Source organism: Cervus elaphus, chromosome 6 (genome assembly GCF_910594005.1).
Source record: "Cervus elaphus chromosome 6, mCerEla1.1, whole genome shotgun sequence".
In the NCBI taxonomy this organism is placed as follows: domain Eukaryota; kingdom Metazoa; phylum Chordata; class Mammalia; order Artiodactyla; family Cervidae; genus Cervus; species Cervus elaphus.
Window position 1 is genome coordinate 13,440,755 of NC_057820.1, and position 16,143 is coordinate 13,456,897.

At 43.4% G+C, this 16,143-nt stretch overlaps 1 protein-coding gene across 7 annotated transcripts in view; it reads left to right on the forward strand.

The window, feature by feature from the left end:
• The window catches only part of EVC (EvC ciliary complex subunit 1), an 89,053-nt gene that overhangs the window by 54,779 nt on the left and 18,131 nt on the right, over positions 1-16,143 (forward strand). For all 7 annotated transcript variants that reach the window (XR_006341739.1, XM_043906215.1, XM_043906210.1 and 4 more), the window contains 2 exons: positions 2,853-3,065; positions 12,309-12,418. Coding sequence is in view for 6 of the 7 variants with exons in the window: in XM_043906215.1 (XP_043762150.1) it covers positions 2,853-3,065; positions 12,309-12,418 (323 nt within the window). In the remaining variant the exon portion in view is untranslated. The remainder of the gene's footprint in view (positions 1-2,852; positions 3,066-12,308; positions 12,419-16,143) is intronic.

Sequence of the window (16,143 nt, forward strand, 5' to 3'; positions counted from 1 at the left end):
GGCTTTTAAATCAGAAGCATAGTGAGCATCAGCCCTAAAGTCTGTACTGTGCTCTCCAGACAGCCTGTGGGTTCACGTGTCTGTTGTTTGTGTAGATCTTTGGGCATGGTCTTGTCTCCTTGTGTTATCTCCTTGTATTCTCATCTCCTTGTGTACTTCTTGTACACTTGTGTATTTTTCACGGTATGCCTTATCTCAGATTTGTACATTATTTTTTAAAAATATTTTCAGGCACACAGTGATGTTCTCCTTTACCAAAGATTTTTTTCCCTTTGCTTCTGCCAGATGATTGGGTCTCTAATGATCTGGAATCCCCTAATTCAATGCCTAAACTAGAAATACACTGGGCCACCCACATGAACAGACTCCAGGTTGCTGTGTGTTTAAACCTGTCAGATCTGATTTCTTTCCATTTCACTCATGTTTCCGTATCGCAGGTTTTGGGTTCCCAATCCTTGGTGTGGAATGTTTTACCCAGGCCCCAACTCATGGTGAGCCATGAACTCCACCTTCTGTCCCTTCGACTACTGGAGGCTAACCAGGGTCCATCAGCTGTGCAGACATGTCCCTTGGATTGACCTACATACTGTATATAAATGGAGCCCAAAGGCTGGGCATGCTTCTCTGATGCCGTCTTCTCCCAGACCTTGGACTCTATACTCTATACTACCTTGTTAGCTCTTTGGGACTTTTATGATGGTTTAATAAACATTTTGTCCAGCTTTTTAAAAACATTCATCCTCAGTGGTAAAAACTGGTTCAAGTTACCTGGCTGGCCACTATCAGAAGTAGGATCTCTAAGTCTTTTAAAAGGCTGTAGATCCTTTATGCCCCTTTATGATCCTTTATGGGCACTTTATTCCAAACAAAGTTCAGTTTGACCATGAGCTTTTTAGAGCATGGAAGTCATTCAGTTTGGCCTTCCCAGGTGTCTTGGCGGTAAGGAATCCACCTGCCAGTGCAGGGGATGCTGGGGACTCGGGTTCGATCCCTGGGTCAGAAAGATCTTCTGGCAACCCACGCCAGTATTCTTGCCTGGATAATCCCATGAACAGAGGAGCCTGGGGGCTACAGTCCACGGGGTCACTAAGAGTCAGACACAACTGAGCATGCACTCATGAGTCATTGGGTTTAATTAACATGGAGTTAAATTTAACTTATATTCATTGAGCCCACCAAGTATGAGCTAGGTACACTAGATGAGATGGTAAGAATTTTTTTTTCCAAAAAAAACACAATTATCCTCATACCACACAAGTTAGGAGCATGAGTCCAATAGTCCAGTAGTCAGAATCCACCCTCTACAGATGTCCAGCTACTTCTCTTCTTGGGTCTTATTTTTCTTATCTATAAAATATTGTTAATTCTGATAGAACATCTACATAGGACTATTAGAAGGATGAATGAGATTATGCAAGAAATGTGTTTATGACACTCTGGCACACAGTCAGAATTCATAATTAATAACAATTTTAATATTATTACCTGATATTTGCCAGGTGCTCTTCTAGGAGCTATAGATGCTAAAGTAATAAGACTTTGTTCTTGAGAAACCTCATGGTCTAGTCCATGGAAAAGATAATCAAACAACTAGTGGCCACAAAAAGCCCTGTGGTCAGGAGGCCTCTCAGAAGAGGAGACCTCACATAGAGTTTGGAGCACGTGTGGGGAGTTCCTAAATGGAGAAGGGGGAATGGGCATTCTGCCTCCTGTTGGTGTGCGATGCATTTGGAAACTGCAGCCAGGTGCTTGGTCTGGGAGGGTGTGAGACGTAGGTACAGAGTATGATGCAGCCACTCTCAGGCAGTTGTGGTCCAGGAGGAATGACAGGTGAACTGTAGTTTTGATGCCCTGGTGGGGCTAACCAAAGAGCTGCAGGAGCCCAGGGTCGGAAATGCCCTTGTTAGTCTGAGTGGCCCAGGCAGGGCTTCACAGAGAAGGGATTTTTTCGTAAGGGTTTTGCAGGATGAAGAGGAGTCCATTTCAGATGTGAAAGTGCCTGGAAGTGGGGCAAAGTGTAGAGGCTTGCAAAGAATCTGTATAAAGAAACATGCAATGAGATGTCATTTATGTGAATTAACAGGCACACCAAAGGCCATGTTTGTGGACATCACATATAGTGAAAGTATAGACATCTAAATTGGAGACAGATGCTGAATTCATGGGGATGGCTGATTCTGAGGAGACTAGGAGGAAGGGGGAAAGAATTATAGAGGGAACTTAATGGATTCCAACTTATCCTGCAAGTTTTAGTGTTTTTAATCTAGGGGGATAAAAGACAACTGAATGGTGGATTCAGAAAGTTTAATATATTATTATCTATAGGTTTTTATTTTTCACAATTAAAGAGATACATTTTTAGGAAGAGAATGGAGTGGGGAAGGTGGGATGAAGGAGCAGAATGGTGAGTAATGAGTCAGGACCGCCTTGAAGCCCTGCTAGGTAATTCTGATTGCAATGGAAAGAGAAGCCCTCCAAGGTATTTGAACTGGAAATGAAAGAGCTGTGCTTCTGCAAATAACTCACCTAAGTGTGGAGGATGGAGGGAGGCCAGGAGACCAGGGAGGGATTGTGAACCTAATCTGGATGGAGGTTTAGAGGAGATGCCAGTGAGTAAGGGCTCACTGGGGCAAGGTGGCAGATCTGGGGCTTGACTAGGAGCGGGTGAGAGGGCTGGAAGGCAGCCGGTATTTCCCAAGACTTTGCGAGTGTGTGTTTGTGCGCATGTGCACACACGTGTGTGATTGGACAATTTCCTTCGCTGGATTTCCTCTGTGTCTTGTGGGGGGACCTTGGCCCTGCGCAGGGCAAGACCGCAACTTGTAACTCCGTCTTGTGGCTCTCGGTTTCAGGAGCTGTACCGCAGCACCATGGAAACTTTCCAGAAGCTCGCCGACATCCTGTTCCTGCAGACGCTCCCCGGTGTGACCGACCTCTCCCAGGCAGAGTGTGAATACCTGAGGCAGGAGGCCGAGGAGAACTCGAGTCGGCAGCTGGAGAAGTCGGACCGCTTCCGGAGGCAGCAGTGGAAACTCTTCCAGGATCTCCTAGAGCAAGAAAAGCAGGTGTGGCATTTTGTAAAACTGGGTCTAGAGTCTGCGTTTTCCACTAACATTTGAAGGATAATGAGGCATTTCTTTCACTGAGCATCCCCGAGCGCCTGTGCTGAGTGCTTTACCAAGATTCTCGTTGCCAGCCTTTCACAAGGCTGGCAGGGTGGGCTGGGATGGGAGGGGGAGAAGAGAGCAGACCCCTCCTCGCCCAGTGTGGGAAGTCAGGAGATGACGCCCAGAGCCTGCTCTTTAGAACAGAAGTAAATGGCAGAAGGTAGTTCTTCAAGGGAGTGGACCGAGGGAGGGGTGGGAGGGGCTGCACTCTGGGGACTCCTATTTTTCAGTGAAAGTCTGTTTCATCATTAAAACCATACACTGGCCACCTGATGCAAAGAACTGACTCATTGGAAAAGACCCTGATGTTGGGAAAGATTGAGGGCAGGAGGAGAAGAGGGCAACAGACCATGAGATGGTTGGATGGCATCATCAACTCAATGGACATGAGTTTGAGCAAACTCTGGGAGATAGCAAAGGACGGGGAAGCCTGGTATGCTGCAGTCCATAGGGTCGCAGAGTCAGACATGACTGAGCAACTGAACAATAATATGTGTGGTAGACAGAATAATGCCCCTACATCCTAATCACCAGAACCTGTGAACATGTTACCTAACGTAGCAAAAGGGACCTTGCAGATGCAATTAAATGAAGGATTTGGGGACATGAAGATTATTCTGAATTATCTGAGTGACCAGTGTAATCACAAGGGTCCTTTTAAGAGGGAAGGAGGAGGGTCAGAGTCAGAGGAGATGTAATGTCCTGGGCAGAGGCTGGAGGGAGGTGAGCATCAGCCATGGAATGAGTGCCCTTGAGGAGCTGGAAAAGGCAAGGAAAAGATTCCAACCCCACCCAGAGCCTCCAAAGGAAAACAGTCCTGTTCCTTTCATTCCAGATTCACCTCCAGAACTATAAGCTACTAAATTTGTGTTGTTTGAAGCCACAGAGTTTGTGGTGCTGTTACAACAGCCATAGGTAGCTAATATACATCAATTTTATTTTTAAAAAATTAAAACTGTCAGATTTCCAAACGTGACGCATGAAAACGCCCCCATTTCCTTTCTCTCTTGCTTTCCTACATGCTAGAGACTGCAACACTAACGTGCTCAATATCCCAGTTTCTAGAAGTGGCCGCGTTGACAGAGTTCTAACCTATGAGACAAGGTGTGATACCTGCAGGGAGCTTCTGTTTGCTAATACAAAGGTCACGTTACTAGAAAACATCTTCCTCTTTAGCATTTCCTGTTCTTCCTGCCCAGAGCAGGCATGGGAGGAGTGGAGGACTGCTGGCTTTGACTTAGAGACGAGATGAAGGAGGGTGGGGCAGAGAGGCGGACTGTCCCAGCCCTGGACCTCCCACCCCTAGGTTCTGGTTATGAGAAACATCATGTCTTTTTCAGTTGAGTGTTCCATTAGTTAGAAATCAGCCCTCAATGTAGGCATGTGATAGAAGTTTTCCAAAGAAAGTAACGGGAGCTATCCAAACTACCAAAAAGTCAATGGAAGCACCACGCAAACATAGGGCCTTTCCCTCTGGGTGGGCACAGGTCTCGTTACCTGCCTGTCCAGTTTATTAGATCTCCTTCTAATTCGTTACCTGCCTGTCCAGTTTATTAGATCTCCTTCTAATTAATTTCAGTCTCTGCCGTCAGCTTCATCTGTTGTCCTCTGACCCGTAGTAGTCTCCTGCATATGTGGCTGGTAGGTCCCAGAGAGCAGTAGCCTTGATTTTCTTATTTCACCTCCTTATTCAAAACCCACTAGCTGGGACATAGCAAATGCTCAAGAAAACTTCCCTGCATTACCAGGGATAATATGCAGCTTTGGAAATTAGCACAGGATCACCAGGGCATGTACATGAAGCTGAATTCCTCCAATTCATACAAATCCTGGATCCCAGGCCATATCATTTGCCATCTCTGGAGAAGCAGGGGGAAACCTGGGCCTTGGTGGTTTGGAAATTTCACCAGATGGATCTAAAGTGCCTCTGATGTTGGCTGTCCATCAGGCCTTTTAGAGGCAGTTGTGGTTTGCAGACAGGCTTCTACCCTTGGAAGCTGAATGCCTGCATTTGAAGCAGGGCAGCCACATTAATGGGCTCCCGTGGTTGCTCAGTGGTAATGAATCCAGCTGCCAATGCAGGAGGTTCCAGAGAAATGGATTTGATCCCTGGGTCGGGAAGATTCCTTGGAGAAGGGCATAGCAACCCACTCCAGTATTCTTGCCTGGAGACAGAGGAGCCTGGCGGGCTATGGTCCATAGGGTCTCAGAGAGTCAAACATGACTGAAGCAACTTGGCCCACATGCGTGCAATCCCATTAATGGGCTTCCCTGGTGCCTCAGTGGTAAAGAATCTGCTTGCCAACATAGGAGATGCAGGTTCAATCCCTGGGTCAGGAAGATCCCCTGGAGAAGGAAATGGCAACCCGCTCCAGTATTCTTGCCTGGAGAATTCCATGGACAGAGAAGCCTGGCAGGCTACAGTCCATGGGGTCACAAAAGAGTTGGACATGACTTAGAGACAAAACAACAACAATGGCATTAATGGGCTGAGTGACTTTAGCCAGTTAGCTGATTTCCCACAACTCTGTGATTTTGTACAACTTGCTGAATTTCTCTGAATCTCAGCTTTCATGTGAAAAATATGGATCAAAATACCCTACATGGTTGCTGCAAGGTAATGCAGGCAAATGCAGACTAAGACCTTTGCACTGTATCTATTTAATCACTTCATAATGTTGATATTGAAAAAAATTCAGAATTTCAGTTCTGACAAATTATTAGGCAAAGACTTGTGATTCACCCAAAAACCTCTAGTTATGAATCTTTTATTTTAAGCAGATATCAGACAGTGCCTAGATTCTGGTTTTATTTTTTATTCACTTACTTTGTGAGCATATGCCTGTATGTGAATTTTCCTATGTTTTGCAGAAGTATTTTGAAAGGAGTTTTGCATGCAAGAAGCTAACAGGAAGGTTAATGACCTCATCAACTGATTAAATAAATATGACCCAAGACTGCTTTCTCAAAGTGTGTATGTCAAAATTAATTTACTGATTGATTGTTTAATTGCCTTAAATTACCATAAGATATTTAGAGACCCATATTCTCTCCCACTTTCCATATTTCCTTGTTGATGAAAATGAGAGATGAACTTTCTATGGTCGAGATGAATATTTAGTCATGAGAAGAAAAGGACCGACAAAACCCTTCATGGAAAATCACACACACACCCAGACTATAAAATTCATCTTCCACCTATTTTCTAGGTAAATGGTCTTGGTGATTTCATGCCCCATTGCTCAGGGAAGTTGTTAAATATTGTGGATTTTGTTAGTTACAGAATTGGAACAGGATGTAGAATAGTGGTCCTCAAAGTGTGATCCATTCTAATGCAGGTGTGTGGGCTTCTCGCCAGTCTGCTGGGTTAGGCAGAAAGATGCCTAGTGTCCCCTCAAGGATGTCCTCGTCCTAATTCCCAAAAGCTGTGAATGTTACCTTGCTGACATGGCAAAGGGACTTTGCAGATGGGAAGTAAGTTAAGAATCTTGAGATGGGGAGATTATCCTGATTGTGCAGGTGGACCCAAGATAATTACTGCTATGGGGTGCATCATTTGCAAATATCTCCCATTCAGTGGGCAGCCTTTTCATTTTGTTGATAGTTTCCTTCAGTGTGCAAAATCTTTTTAGTTTCATTTAGTCCCATTTGCTCATCTTTGCCTTCGTTTCCTTTGCCTGAGGAGACATGGGTGGGTGGTGGTGCTCAGTCATGTCTGACTCTTTGTGACCCCATGGACCATAGTCTGCCAGGCTCCTCTGTCCATGGAATTTTCCAAGCAAGTATACTAGAGTGGGTTGCCATTTCCTCCTCCAGGAGATCTTCCCAACCCAGGGATCGAACCCAAGTCTCCTGGTTGGGAGGTGGATTCTTTATCACTGAGCCACCTGGGAAGCCCCCTGAGGAGACATATCCAAAAAATACTACTAAGACCACTGGTGAGTGAGGCTAGTCTTGGGGCTAGTACCAGGCCACCAGTTGATGGGCAGGGTTGGGTCCTGGGCCAGCTGGGGGCTCTACAGGCCCTAAGGCAGTTGGCCTGCTGGTGGGTGGGCTCGTGTCCTTGCCTGCCTAGCTGCTTCACCTGAGGTGCCCCAGTATTGGTGCTGCCAGGCTGGTGGGTGAGGCGGGACCCCTGTGCTCATAAGCCAGAGCGGGGATTCAGAAAGAGTGCTTCTGAGCATGTGCCCTCATGGTAGAAAGTACTAGTTGCTCACTCGTGTCTGACTCTCTGCGACCCCATGGACTGTAGCCTACTGGGCTCCTCCACCCAGGGGATTCTCCAGGCAAGGATACTGGAGTGAGTTGTCATTTCCTTCTCCAGGGGATCTTCCCGACCCAGGGATCGAACCTGGGTCTCCTGCATGGCAGACAAATTCTCCACCACTTTTGTGGTAGAAAGAGCTCCCCCAAATGGCTGCTGCCAGTGCCTCTCTCCCCAGACGGAGCTCTGGTTTCCTCCTGCCTCTCTGGGAGGCTCTCTGAGATCATCAGGTGGATCTGACCCAGGATTCTTTCAAATGACTGCTTCTTCCCCGGGTCCTGGACCTCGTGAGATTTTGTGTGCAGCCTTTGAGGATGGATCTCTGTTTCCCATGGTCATTTGGCTCTCCCGCATATAAGCCCTGCAGATCTTCAAAGCCAAATGTTCTTAGGGTTCATCTTCCTAGTGCAGGACCCCTGGGCTGGGGAGCTTTGGACACCTCACTGTTTGGGGAGAACCAATGCCATAGTAATTATCCTCCTGTTTGGGGGTCCCCCACCTCTAATTATGGGACTTGACTATACGCTGACCCTGTCCCTTCTACCCTTCTCATTGTGGTTTCTTCTTTTTTTTAATCTGATGGTTTTTCAGTTGGAATATAGCTGCATTACAGTGTTGTCTTGGTTTCTGCTATATGATAATGTGAATCAGCCATTAGGTGTTCATAGATCTCCTGCCTTTGAGCCTCCCACCCTTCTCCCCATTCCACCCCTCTAGGTCATCACAGCTGAGCTCCATGTGCTACACAGGAACTTCCCATTCTTCTTTATACCATTGGTTGTAGATTTTTTTTCTGCTGCTCTTCAGGTCATTCTCATCAATAGTTGCTCTGTGAGTAGTTGTAATTTCGATGTGCCCGTGGGAGGAGGTGGGCTCAAGGTCTTCCTATTCAGCCATCTTGACCCCTCCCTGCTCCAGAGGGAACATATTTCCCACTCATTTTTAAGATGCAGATTTAGTCACATTTTAACATCTCTAAAACTGAGATGCGTCTTAATTTAATTGGCGGTGATTTTTCTCTCTGCGTGGGACCTAAAATAACTGTGCATTTCATAATCACTGGCACATTAGACTTGATAAAAGATACTATGTCACATCAATTCGTTTCTCCGTTCATTTCACGCAGTGTAAAAGCCAGAGACCTTACCCTGCCCTGCACGGCCCCACATGTCAGGAGTTGACTCCCTCCCTCTCCTCCCTGTCTCCCCTCCACTCTCGCCTCCCTCGTATGCCTCGAGCTCCTCAGCTCCTGCCTCATTTGTCCTGCTTAAGGACTTTCTCCCAAGCCACCTTCACCCTGAGACCTTCTCTGACTGTGCTTTTAAACCTGCAGCGCCTCCCTTCCCGCAGCACGCCAGTGTTTGCCTGAGGTGTTGACTTCACCTCCTGCTTCGCTTCTAAACGCACCTGCTTTATAGGAGGGCTTCCCCGGTGTCTCAGACAGTAAAGAGTCTGGCTGCAGTGCGGGAGACCTGGGTTCGATCCCTGGGTCGGGAAGATCCCCTGGAAAAGGAAATGGCAACCCCCTCCAGTATTCTTGCCTGGAAAATCCGGAGGATACCAGGCATGTGCTGACTGGTTCCTTTTCCCTTTCTCTCCTTAGTCAATGAAACTTTGAAACAACAGTAACCATGTTGGAAACCACAAAATGACCCAGTAGCACTTAACAGGGTCAACACTCCAGCCCAGGGAAGCAGCTTTTTGCTTCTAAGTTCAAACATTCATGAACTTGCCTTCAATAATGTTTTTTTAATTTTTTTTCATTTATTTTTATTAATTGGAGCCTAATTACTTTACATCAATAATGTTGAAGAAATGGTGTGACCACTTTGGGCACCATCTGGTTGGATGATCTCTGTTCTCTTGACCATCTTTGGATCCTGTTGCTGGCTTTATCTGTCTTTTCAAAACACACACCAAAGACCCCCATGTACTCTAGTGACAGTGTTAATTTACCTTTTAGGGAATCTAGACTGTGTCAAATTTTCTAGAGTGTTCCAATTTCCTAAGCACTTTGATAGGTTATTGTAGAGTTCTCATAAAACACATCAGAGACTGGCTTTAACAAACAGTTCTAACACAGTGTGATTTTGTGTGATTAAGTGTAAGTGCTTTAAATCACAAGGCCCAGAGAACTGAAGCCTAAGCTGCTTCAGTTCAGTCAGTCAGTTCAGTTGCTGAGTCGTGTCCGACTCTTTGCGACCCCATGAATCGAAGCACACCAGGCCTCCCTGTCCATCACCAACTCCCAGAGTTTACTCAAACTCATGTCCATTGAGTCAGTGATGCCATCCAGCCATCTCATCCTCTGTCGTCCCCTTCTCCTCCTGCCCCCAATCCCTCCCAGGCATCAGGGTCTTTTCCAATGAGTCAACCCTTCGCATGAGGTGGCCAAAGTACTGGAGTTTCAGCTTCAGCATCAGTCCTTCAATGAACACCCAGGACTAATCTCCTTTAGGATGGACTGGTTGGATCTCCTTTGCAGTCCAAGGGACTCTCATGTCTTCTCCAACACCACAGTTCAAAAGCATCAATTCTTCGGTGCTCAGCTTTCTTCACAGTCCAACTCTCACATCCATACATGACCACTGGAAAAACCATAGCCTTGACTAGACAGACCTTTGTTGGCAAAGTAATGTCTCTGCTTTTTAATATGCTGCCTAGGTTGGTCATAACTTTCCTTCCGAGGAATAAGCTGCTTACTCACACTCAAAGCCTCTGTGAAAGTGAAAGTGTTAGTCGCTCAGTCATGGTTGACTCTTTGCGACCCCATGGACTGCATCCTGCCAGGCTCCTTGCCCATGGGATTCTCCAGGCAAGAGTACTGGAGTGGGTTGCCATTTCCTTCTCCAGCAGATCTTCCTGACCCAGGGGTTGAACCCGGGTCTCCTGCACTGCAGGCTGAACCACCAGGGAAGCCTCTGTGCTTTGGCCCTATTCTGCATGCAGCATGGCCATCTCCAGAAAAAAGCTACAGATGCAGGGAAGTCAGAGAGTCTGACCTTAAAGGTAGAGCCTTGGGCAACACAGTCTGGCTGCATGTTTCTAAGTGTTTGTTTCTCCTGGTGATGTGAGTGAGCTAGGGAGGTGCATGGTGGACCTCGGAAATATTTGAGCTTTGGAGACAGACAGATTTAGATTTGAGTTTCTGCTGTTCTTTTTAGTGTATCAGTTGTGTGGCCTGGGACCTCACAAGATTTTCGCAGACAAAGCCACACTGAAGATGAGCTAACATTCAGAATTACGAAACACACAGGGAACAATCTGCCATAAGTGAGAGCCAGCACATACAGCAAGCACCAAGTTTAGACCACAACAAACACCAAGAAATTCAGATGAAGAGACTATTAGAGAGCACTTATAAAGGAAGTATGTTTGAAACCAGAGGGGAAAAAAAGAGGAATTACTGGGATAAAAATAAGACATGCTATAAAAAGATGACATATTAAAAAACTACATACTTTTATGAATGAGAATTGTAATCATGAAAACAGAAATTTAATGGATGAGTTAAATAGCAGATTAAATATTTTTGAAGACACATTGTGTGAACTAGGAGATAAAGGTGAGGAAGTAGTTGGGAACATGCATGGAGGGCTAAAGAGATGGAAAATATGAGAGGTTAGGAGGCATGGGAATAGAATGCGAAAGTCCTGGGGGAACTTCCTTAGTGTTCCAGGCATTCTAGAAGGAGAGAATGGAGAGAATGAAAGAGAGATAATATTGAAACCAATAATGGATAAGAAATTTCCAGAAGTGCTGACAGTCATGAATCCTAAAAGGTGAAAGAAATGTTGATTTAGATTTGTGAAATCAGGAATATATGTTAAACTTTTTAAATGTAGATAGAATAGAAATAGAATAGGTAACTTTCAAATCAGTAGAAGAGAACAGTAGTGATAACATAAAGATTCCCTTTAGAATAAAAGCTACAGGGTGCCTAAAAATAAATCTGACCAGTATTTATAAGAGCTTAATGGAGAAGACTTCCCTGTAGGTTAAACGGTAAAGAATCTGCCTGTGAGGCAGGAGACCAGAGTTCGATCCCTGGGTTGGGAAGTTCCTCTGGAGAAGGGAATGGAAATCCACTCCAATATTCTTTCCTGGAGAATTCCATGGACAGAGAAGCCTGGCAGGCTACAGTCCGTGGGGTCACAAAGAGTCGGACACAACCGAGTGACTAACACAGTCCAGTGGAGGAGTTTATAAAATGTTATTGAAGGGATAAAGAATTGAGAAAAAGGCTTTGTTCTTGGATAGGAAAATGCAATTTCTACAAATAAGTCTATGAATTCAATCTAATTACAAAATGAATCCCAAAAAAAGCTATTTCCCAAACTTGATATACAGACCCTAAAATTCATATGTGGAGAAAAGGAACCAAGAATAGCCAAGACAGTTTTGTACAAATGAATATGGGAAGATGTGCTCTAGCAGCTATGAACTCTTGTTATAAATTGCAGAACTTAAAGTGTGATGTCTTGGTACAGACAGACCCGCAGAATTAAATAAAGAGCCTGGAATGAGATTCATGTGCATATGGAAACTATGTCAGACAAGGTGGCGTGACAGGCCAGTCATAAGAAGATAAGTTATATAAGAAATGGTGCCAGGACAACTCCTGGAGTAGGAAATGACAACCCACTTCAGTATTCTTGCCTGGAAAACTTCATGGACAGAGGAACCTGGTGGGCTACAGGCCATGGGGTTACACAGAGTCAGACACGCCTGAAGTGACTTAGCACATAAGAGAAAAAATAATTAAATCAAAAGAGAAAGAGGTTTTTAAAAATAAGAAACAAAAAGTATGATCCGACAAAGCAATGGAGGATGAAATGAACTTGAGGTTGACCCTGTCCCTCTGTCGTGGGGTTTAGGTGTGGATGGAGGAGTATGCACTGTCCGCTCTGCTACAGACTCACCTGAGAGATGACCATGAGAACATCATCCACCGAGTCCTGGGCCAGCTTGGCAGCCTCAGTGAAGAGTGAGTACAATTTTGTGCAGGGTGGGGGCTTTCTGTTCGGTGTCATACTCCATGCTAGCCTCCGTGCCCTCATCTGTAAGTTAACTCCCACCCTCCTGGGCCTCCCTTACAGTGTGGTTTTGAGAACAACCAAATTGTAAACATAAATATAAAATACAGTGATTGCAGAGTGCCATGTATGAAAGGTTGAAGTCAGACCTGGTGTGGGCACATGAATTGTTCTTACCCTCAATTTTCTCATCCACAAAATGGGTCTAACAATACCTACTTCATAGAGTTGTCTTTCATAGAAACTTTTAAAACACCTTTCGTGAGGTATAGTTTACATACATTATTTTTAAGAGTACAATTCAATGATTTTTAGTAAATTTTAAGAGTTCTGCACCCATCACCATGCAATTGTGAAACACTTCCATCACTCCAAAAAAGACCACTTTTGCCCATTTTCAGTCATTCCCCGTTTATTAATAAATTTTATATTTTAAAATATTCTTTCTATAGTTATTCATGTGGTATCACTTTTTCAGCTTCCTGAAAAATATTTCTTTTTCCTTACTTTACACAAGAAAAATTATTTGGGTATAGCTGGTTTTCTAGTTGCCCAGTCCTTTCCAGGAAATTATTTTTTGTATATATCAAGAAGCATGTGGATAGCTATATTGTTGGATAATACAAAGGAGGTATCAGGAGATGGAAACAAGTAGGGAGAATCTAGTGAGCAAGTTAAGGACAGTAGTGAGCAATTGGAAGATTTATCTAGTCTCAAAGACTATGTCTTTTAATAGTACTAATGTTTAGTCCATTTATATTTAATGTAAAACTTTATGGTAATATATTTGGATTTTTAATCTATCTCCTTTCTGTTTATGTTTTTCCAACCTGCTCTATGTTCCTTTTCCTCTCCTCTCTTACCTTCTTTTGGTTTAGGTGTTTTATTATTTTCTATTTTCTCTCTCTAATTTAATTATTAGTTATATATTATATATAGTATATATATATACTTAGCTTATTAGTTATATATTCTTTAGCTTATTAGTTATATATTAGTTATATATTAGCTTATTATATTAGTATTATATTAATAATTTAGCTTATTAGTTATATATTCTTTTACTGTGATTTTAGTGGTTCAGAGATTTTGAATTGCATCCTTTGTGTGCCAAAATATAACATATGTTAATATGTTCCTTCTTTCAAGACAGTAGAATGCTTTATTTCCATTCATTTTTCTCCCTCACAGAGGAAAAATGCTTTTCTTATTGGGCATTTTACATAAAGCATCTACCTGCAGTGCGGGAGACCTGGGTCTGATCCGTGTGTTAGGAAGATCCCCTGGAGAAGGGAAAGATTACCCACACCAGTATTCTAGCCTAGAGGATTCTGCATTCCATGGGTTTGCAAAGAGTCGAACATGACTGAGAGACTTTCGCTTTCACTTTCTTTATACATTTGCAACTCTACAAGATACTGTTTTTGGTTTATGCGGTCAGTATTCATTTAGATTTACACTTTATGTTGCTCTTGATTCTTTCCTGCATCTTTAAGTGTCCACCTAGGAGTATTTCTTTTTGCATGAAGGTTCTGTTTATTTTAGATTTGCTACTGACAAATTTTCTTAGAATTTTGTTTGTCTGAAAACGTCTATCTGCATTTTTGAGGAATGTTTTCATTGGGTGTAAAATCCAAGTTTAGCTGTCTTTTAAATACTTGTAAAGATCATCTTTTGTTTCTGATTTCAGTTGTTTCTGACTGCTTCTAAGATTTTCTTTTGTTCTCTGGTTTTCATCAGTTCATTATAATATGCCTAAACATGGATGTGGGCTTTTGTGCATTTCCTGTTTTATTTGTTTTTACTAAATCTATAGTGATTCTTGAATCTTTAATTTGCTATCATTAATCAGTTTTTGAAAATTCTGAATCTTTATCTCTTTAAATGTTCCTTCTGCTTATTCTCTTCCTACTCTTCCTGGGAAATTTATTAAATTTTTTTTACCTTAGGTTATTTGTCTCTCACATGGTATTCTATATTTTTGTTCCTTGTAGTTCAGTCTAGATAACTTGGTTTGACTCTCCTCCACTTCACACTCTTTTCAGTTGTGTCTTATCTGCTGTTCAGTCTATCTACTGAATTCTTAATGCTGGTTACTGCATTTTTAGTTCTAGAATTTCCACTTGATTTTTGTCATAGTTTCCAGTTATCTGCTCAGATTCATCTTATCATTTAATTTCCTGAACATATTCATTATAGCTCAGTATTTTAATATCCAATATCTTGTGGGTATGTTTCTATTGTCTGTTGTTTTTTTTTTTTCTTTATTTTTGGTCAGTGCTTATCTGTTTGCAAGTCTGGTTATTTTTATTGAATGCTAGACAGTGTTATTAAAAAAATGTAGTAATAACTTAGGAGTTTGAATGATGGGATCTTCCTCCAGACATGATTTCTCTTACTTCCAGCAGGGATTTCAGACAGTGGCAGATCAGCCACTCCATTGGTGAATTTAGCTGATTCAAAATTAGGTCTTTACAAGGAGTGATTCCTTATTCTTAGGAGTGTTTGCTGGTTCTCTCCTCCTTGGTAAACTGACTGACAGGTCTCTATTCAACTTTTCAAGCTGTAAGAAGATACCTTATGTTATAAAACCAAATGTTGAGCCTCTCTAAACCAGAGTTTCCTACTTGACTCATTGAGATAGGAACTCAAAAATAGTTCATGACTTCAGTTCTGAATGTGTTAATTTTGAGAATCATGTAAAAAATTTGAGTGGATATGTACTGAAGGCAACTGTATATATGCATCTGAAACTTGAGGAAGTTAAAAAGGTTAATCAAAGGACAGATGACTGACTATAACTCAAGTGTGGGCAGCAGAAGAGGATGGGCAGCAGAAGATGGGACAATTTTAACCTGTTGCCTCTGGAAAGGTCCCTTGTGGGGCATGACTATTTGGGCTGTTTCTTAGTGGGTCAATGTATTAGTCAGGATTCTCCAAACAGAACCAATAGAAGATACAGTATAGGTGATACAGGTAAAGATATAGGTGGGCTTCCCAGGTGGCGCTAGTGGTAAAGAACCTCCCTGCCAATACAGGAGACATAGGAGATGCAAGTTCAATCCCTGGGTCAGGAAGATCCCCTGGAGGAGCGTGTGGCAACCCACTCTAGTATTCTTGCCTGGAGAATCCCGTGGACACAGGAGCCTGGTGGGCCACAGTGCTTAGAATTGCAAAGGGTCAGACACAACTGAAACAACCTAGCATGCATGCATAGGTACAGGTATAGAGAAGTGGAGAAGTCACAAGATCCGCAGCAGGCAAGCTGGAGACTCAGGAGAACCAATATGTAATTTCAGTACCAAGTCCAAAGGCCTGAGAACTCGGGGGGCTAATGGTGTGACATCCAGTTTGAAGGTCAGCAGCCCCAAGACCCAGGAAAAGCCAATGTTCCAGTTTAAGTACAAAGAGAAGGAAGTACAAAGGAAAACCACGTCCCACTCAAGGCAGTCAGGCAGGAGGAGTTCCCCCTTACTTGTGGTTAAGTGGGCTTTTTCTTCTCTTCAGATCTTCAACTGATTGGACAAGGCCCACCCACTTTAGGGAGGACCATCTGCTTTACGCATTTATTCAAATGTTAACCTCATCCAGAAATACCCTCACAGCCCCTCTCAGAATGATATTTGATCAGCTGTCCATTCAGCCCATGGCCCAGCCAAGCTCACACATAAAATTA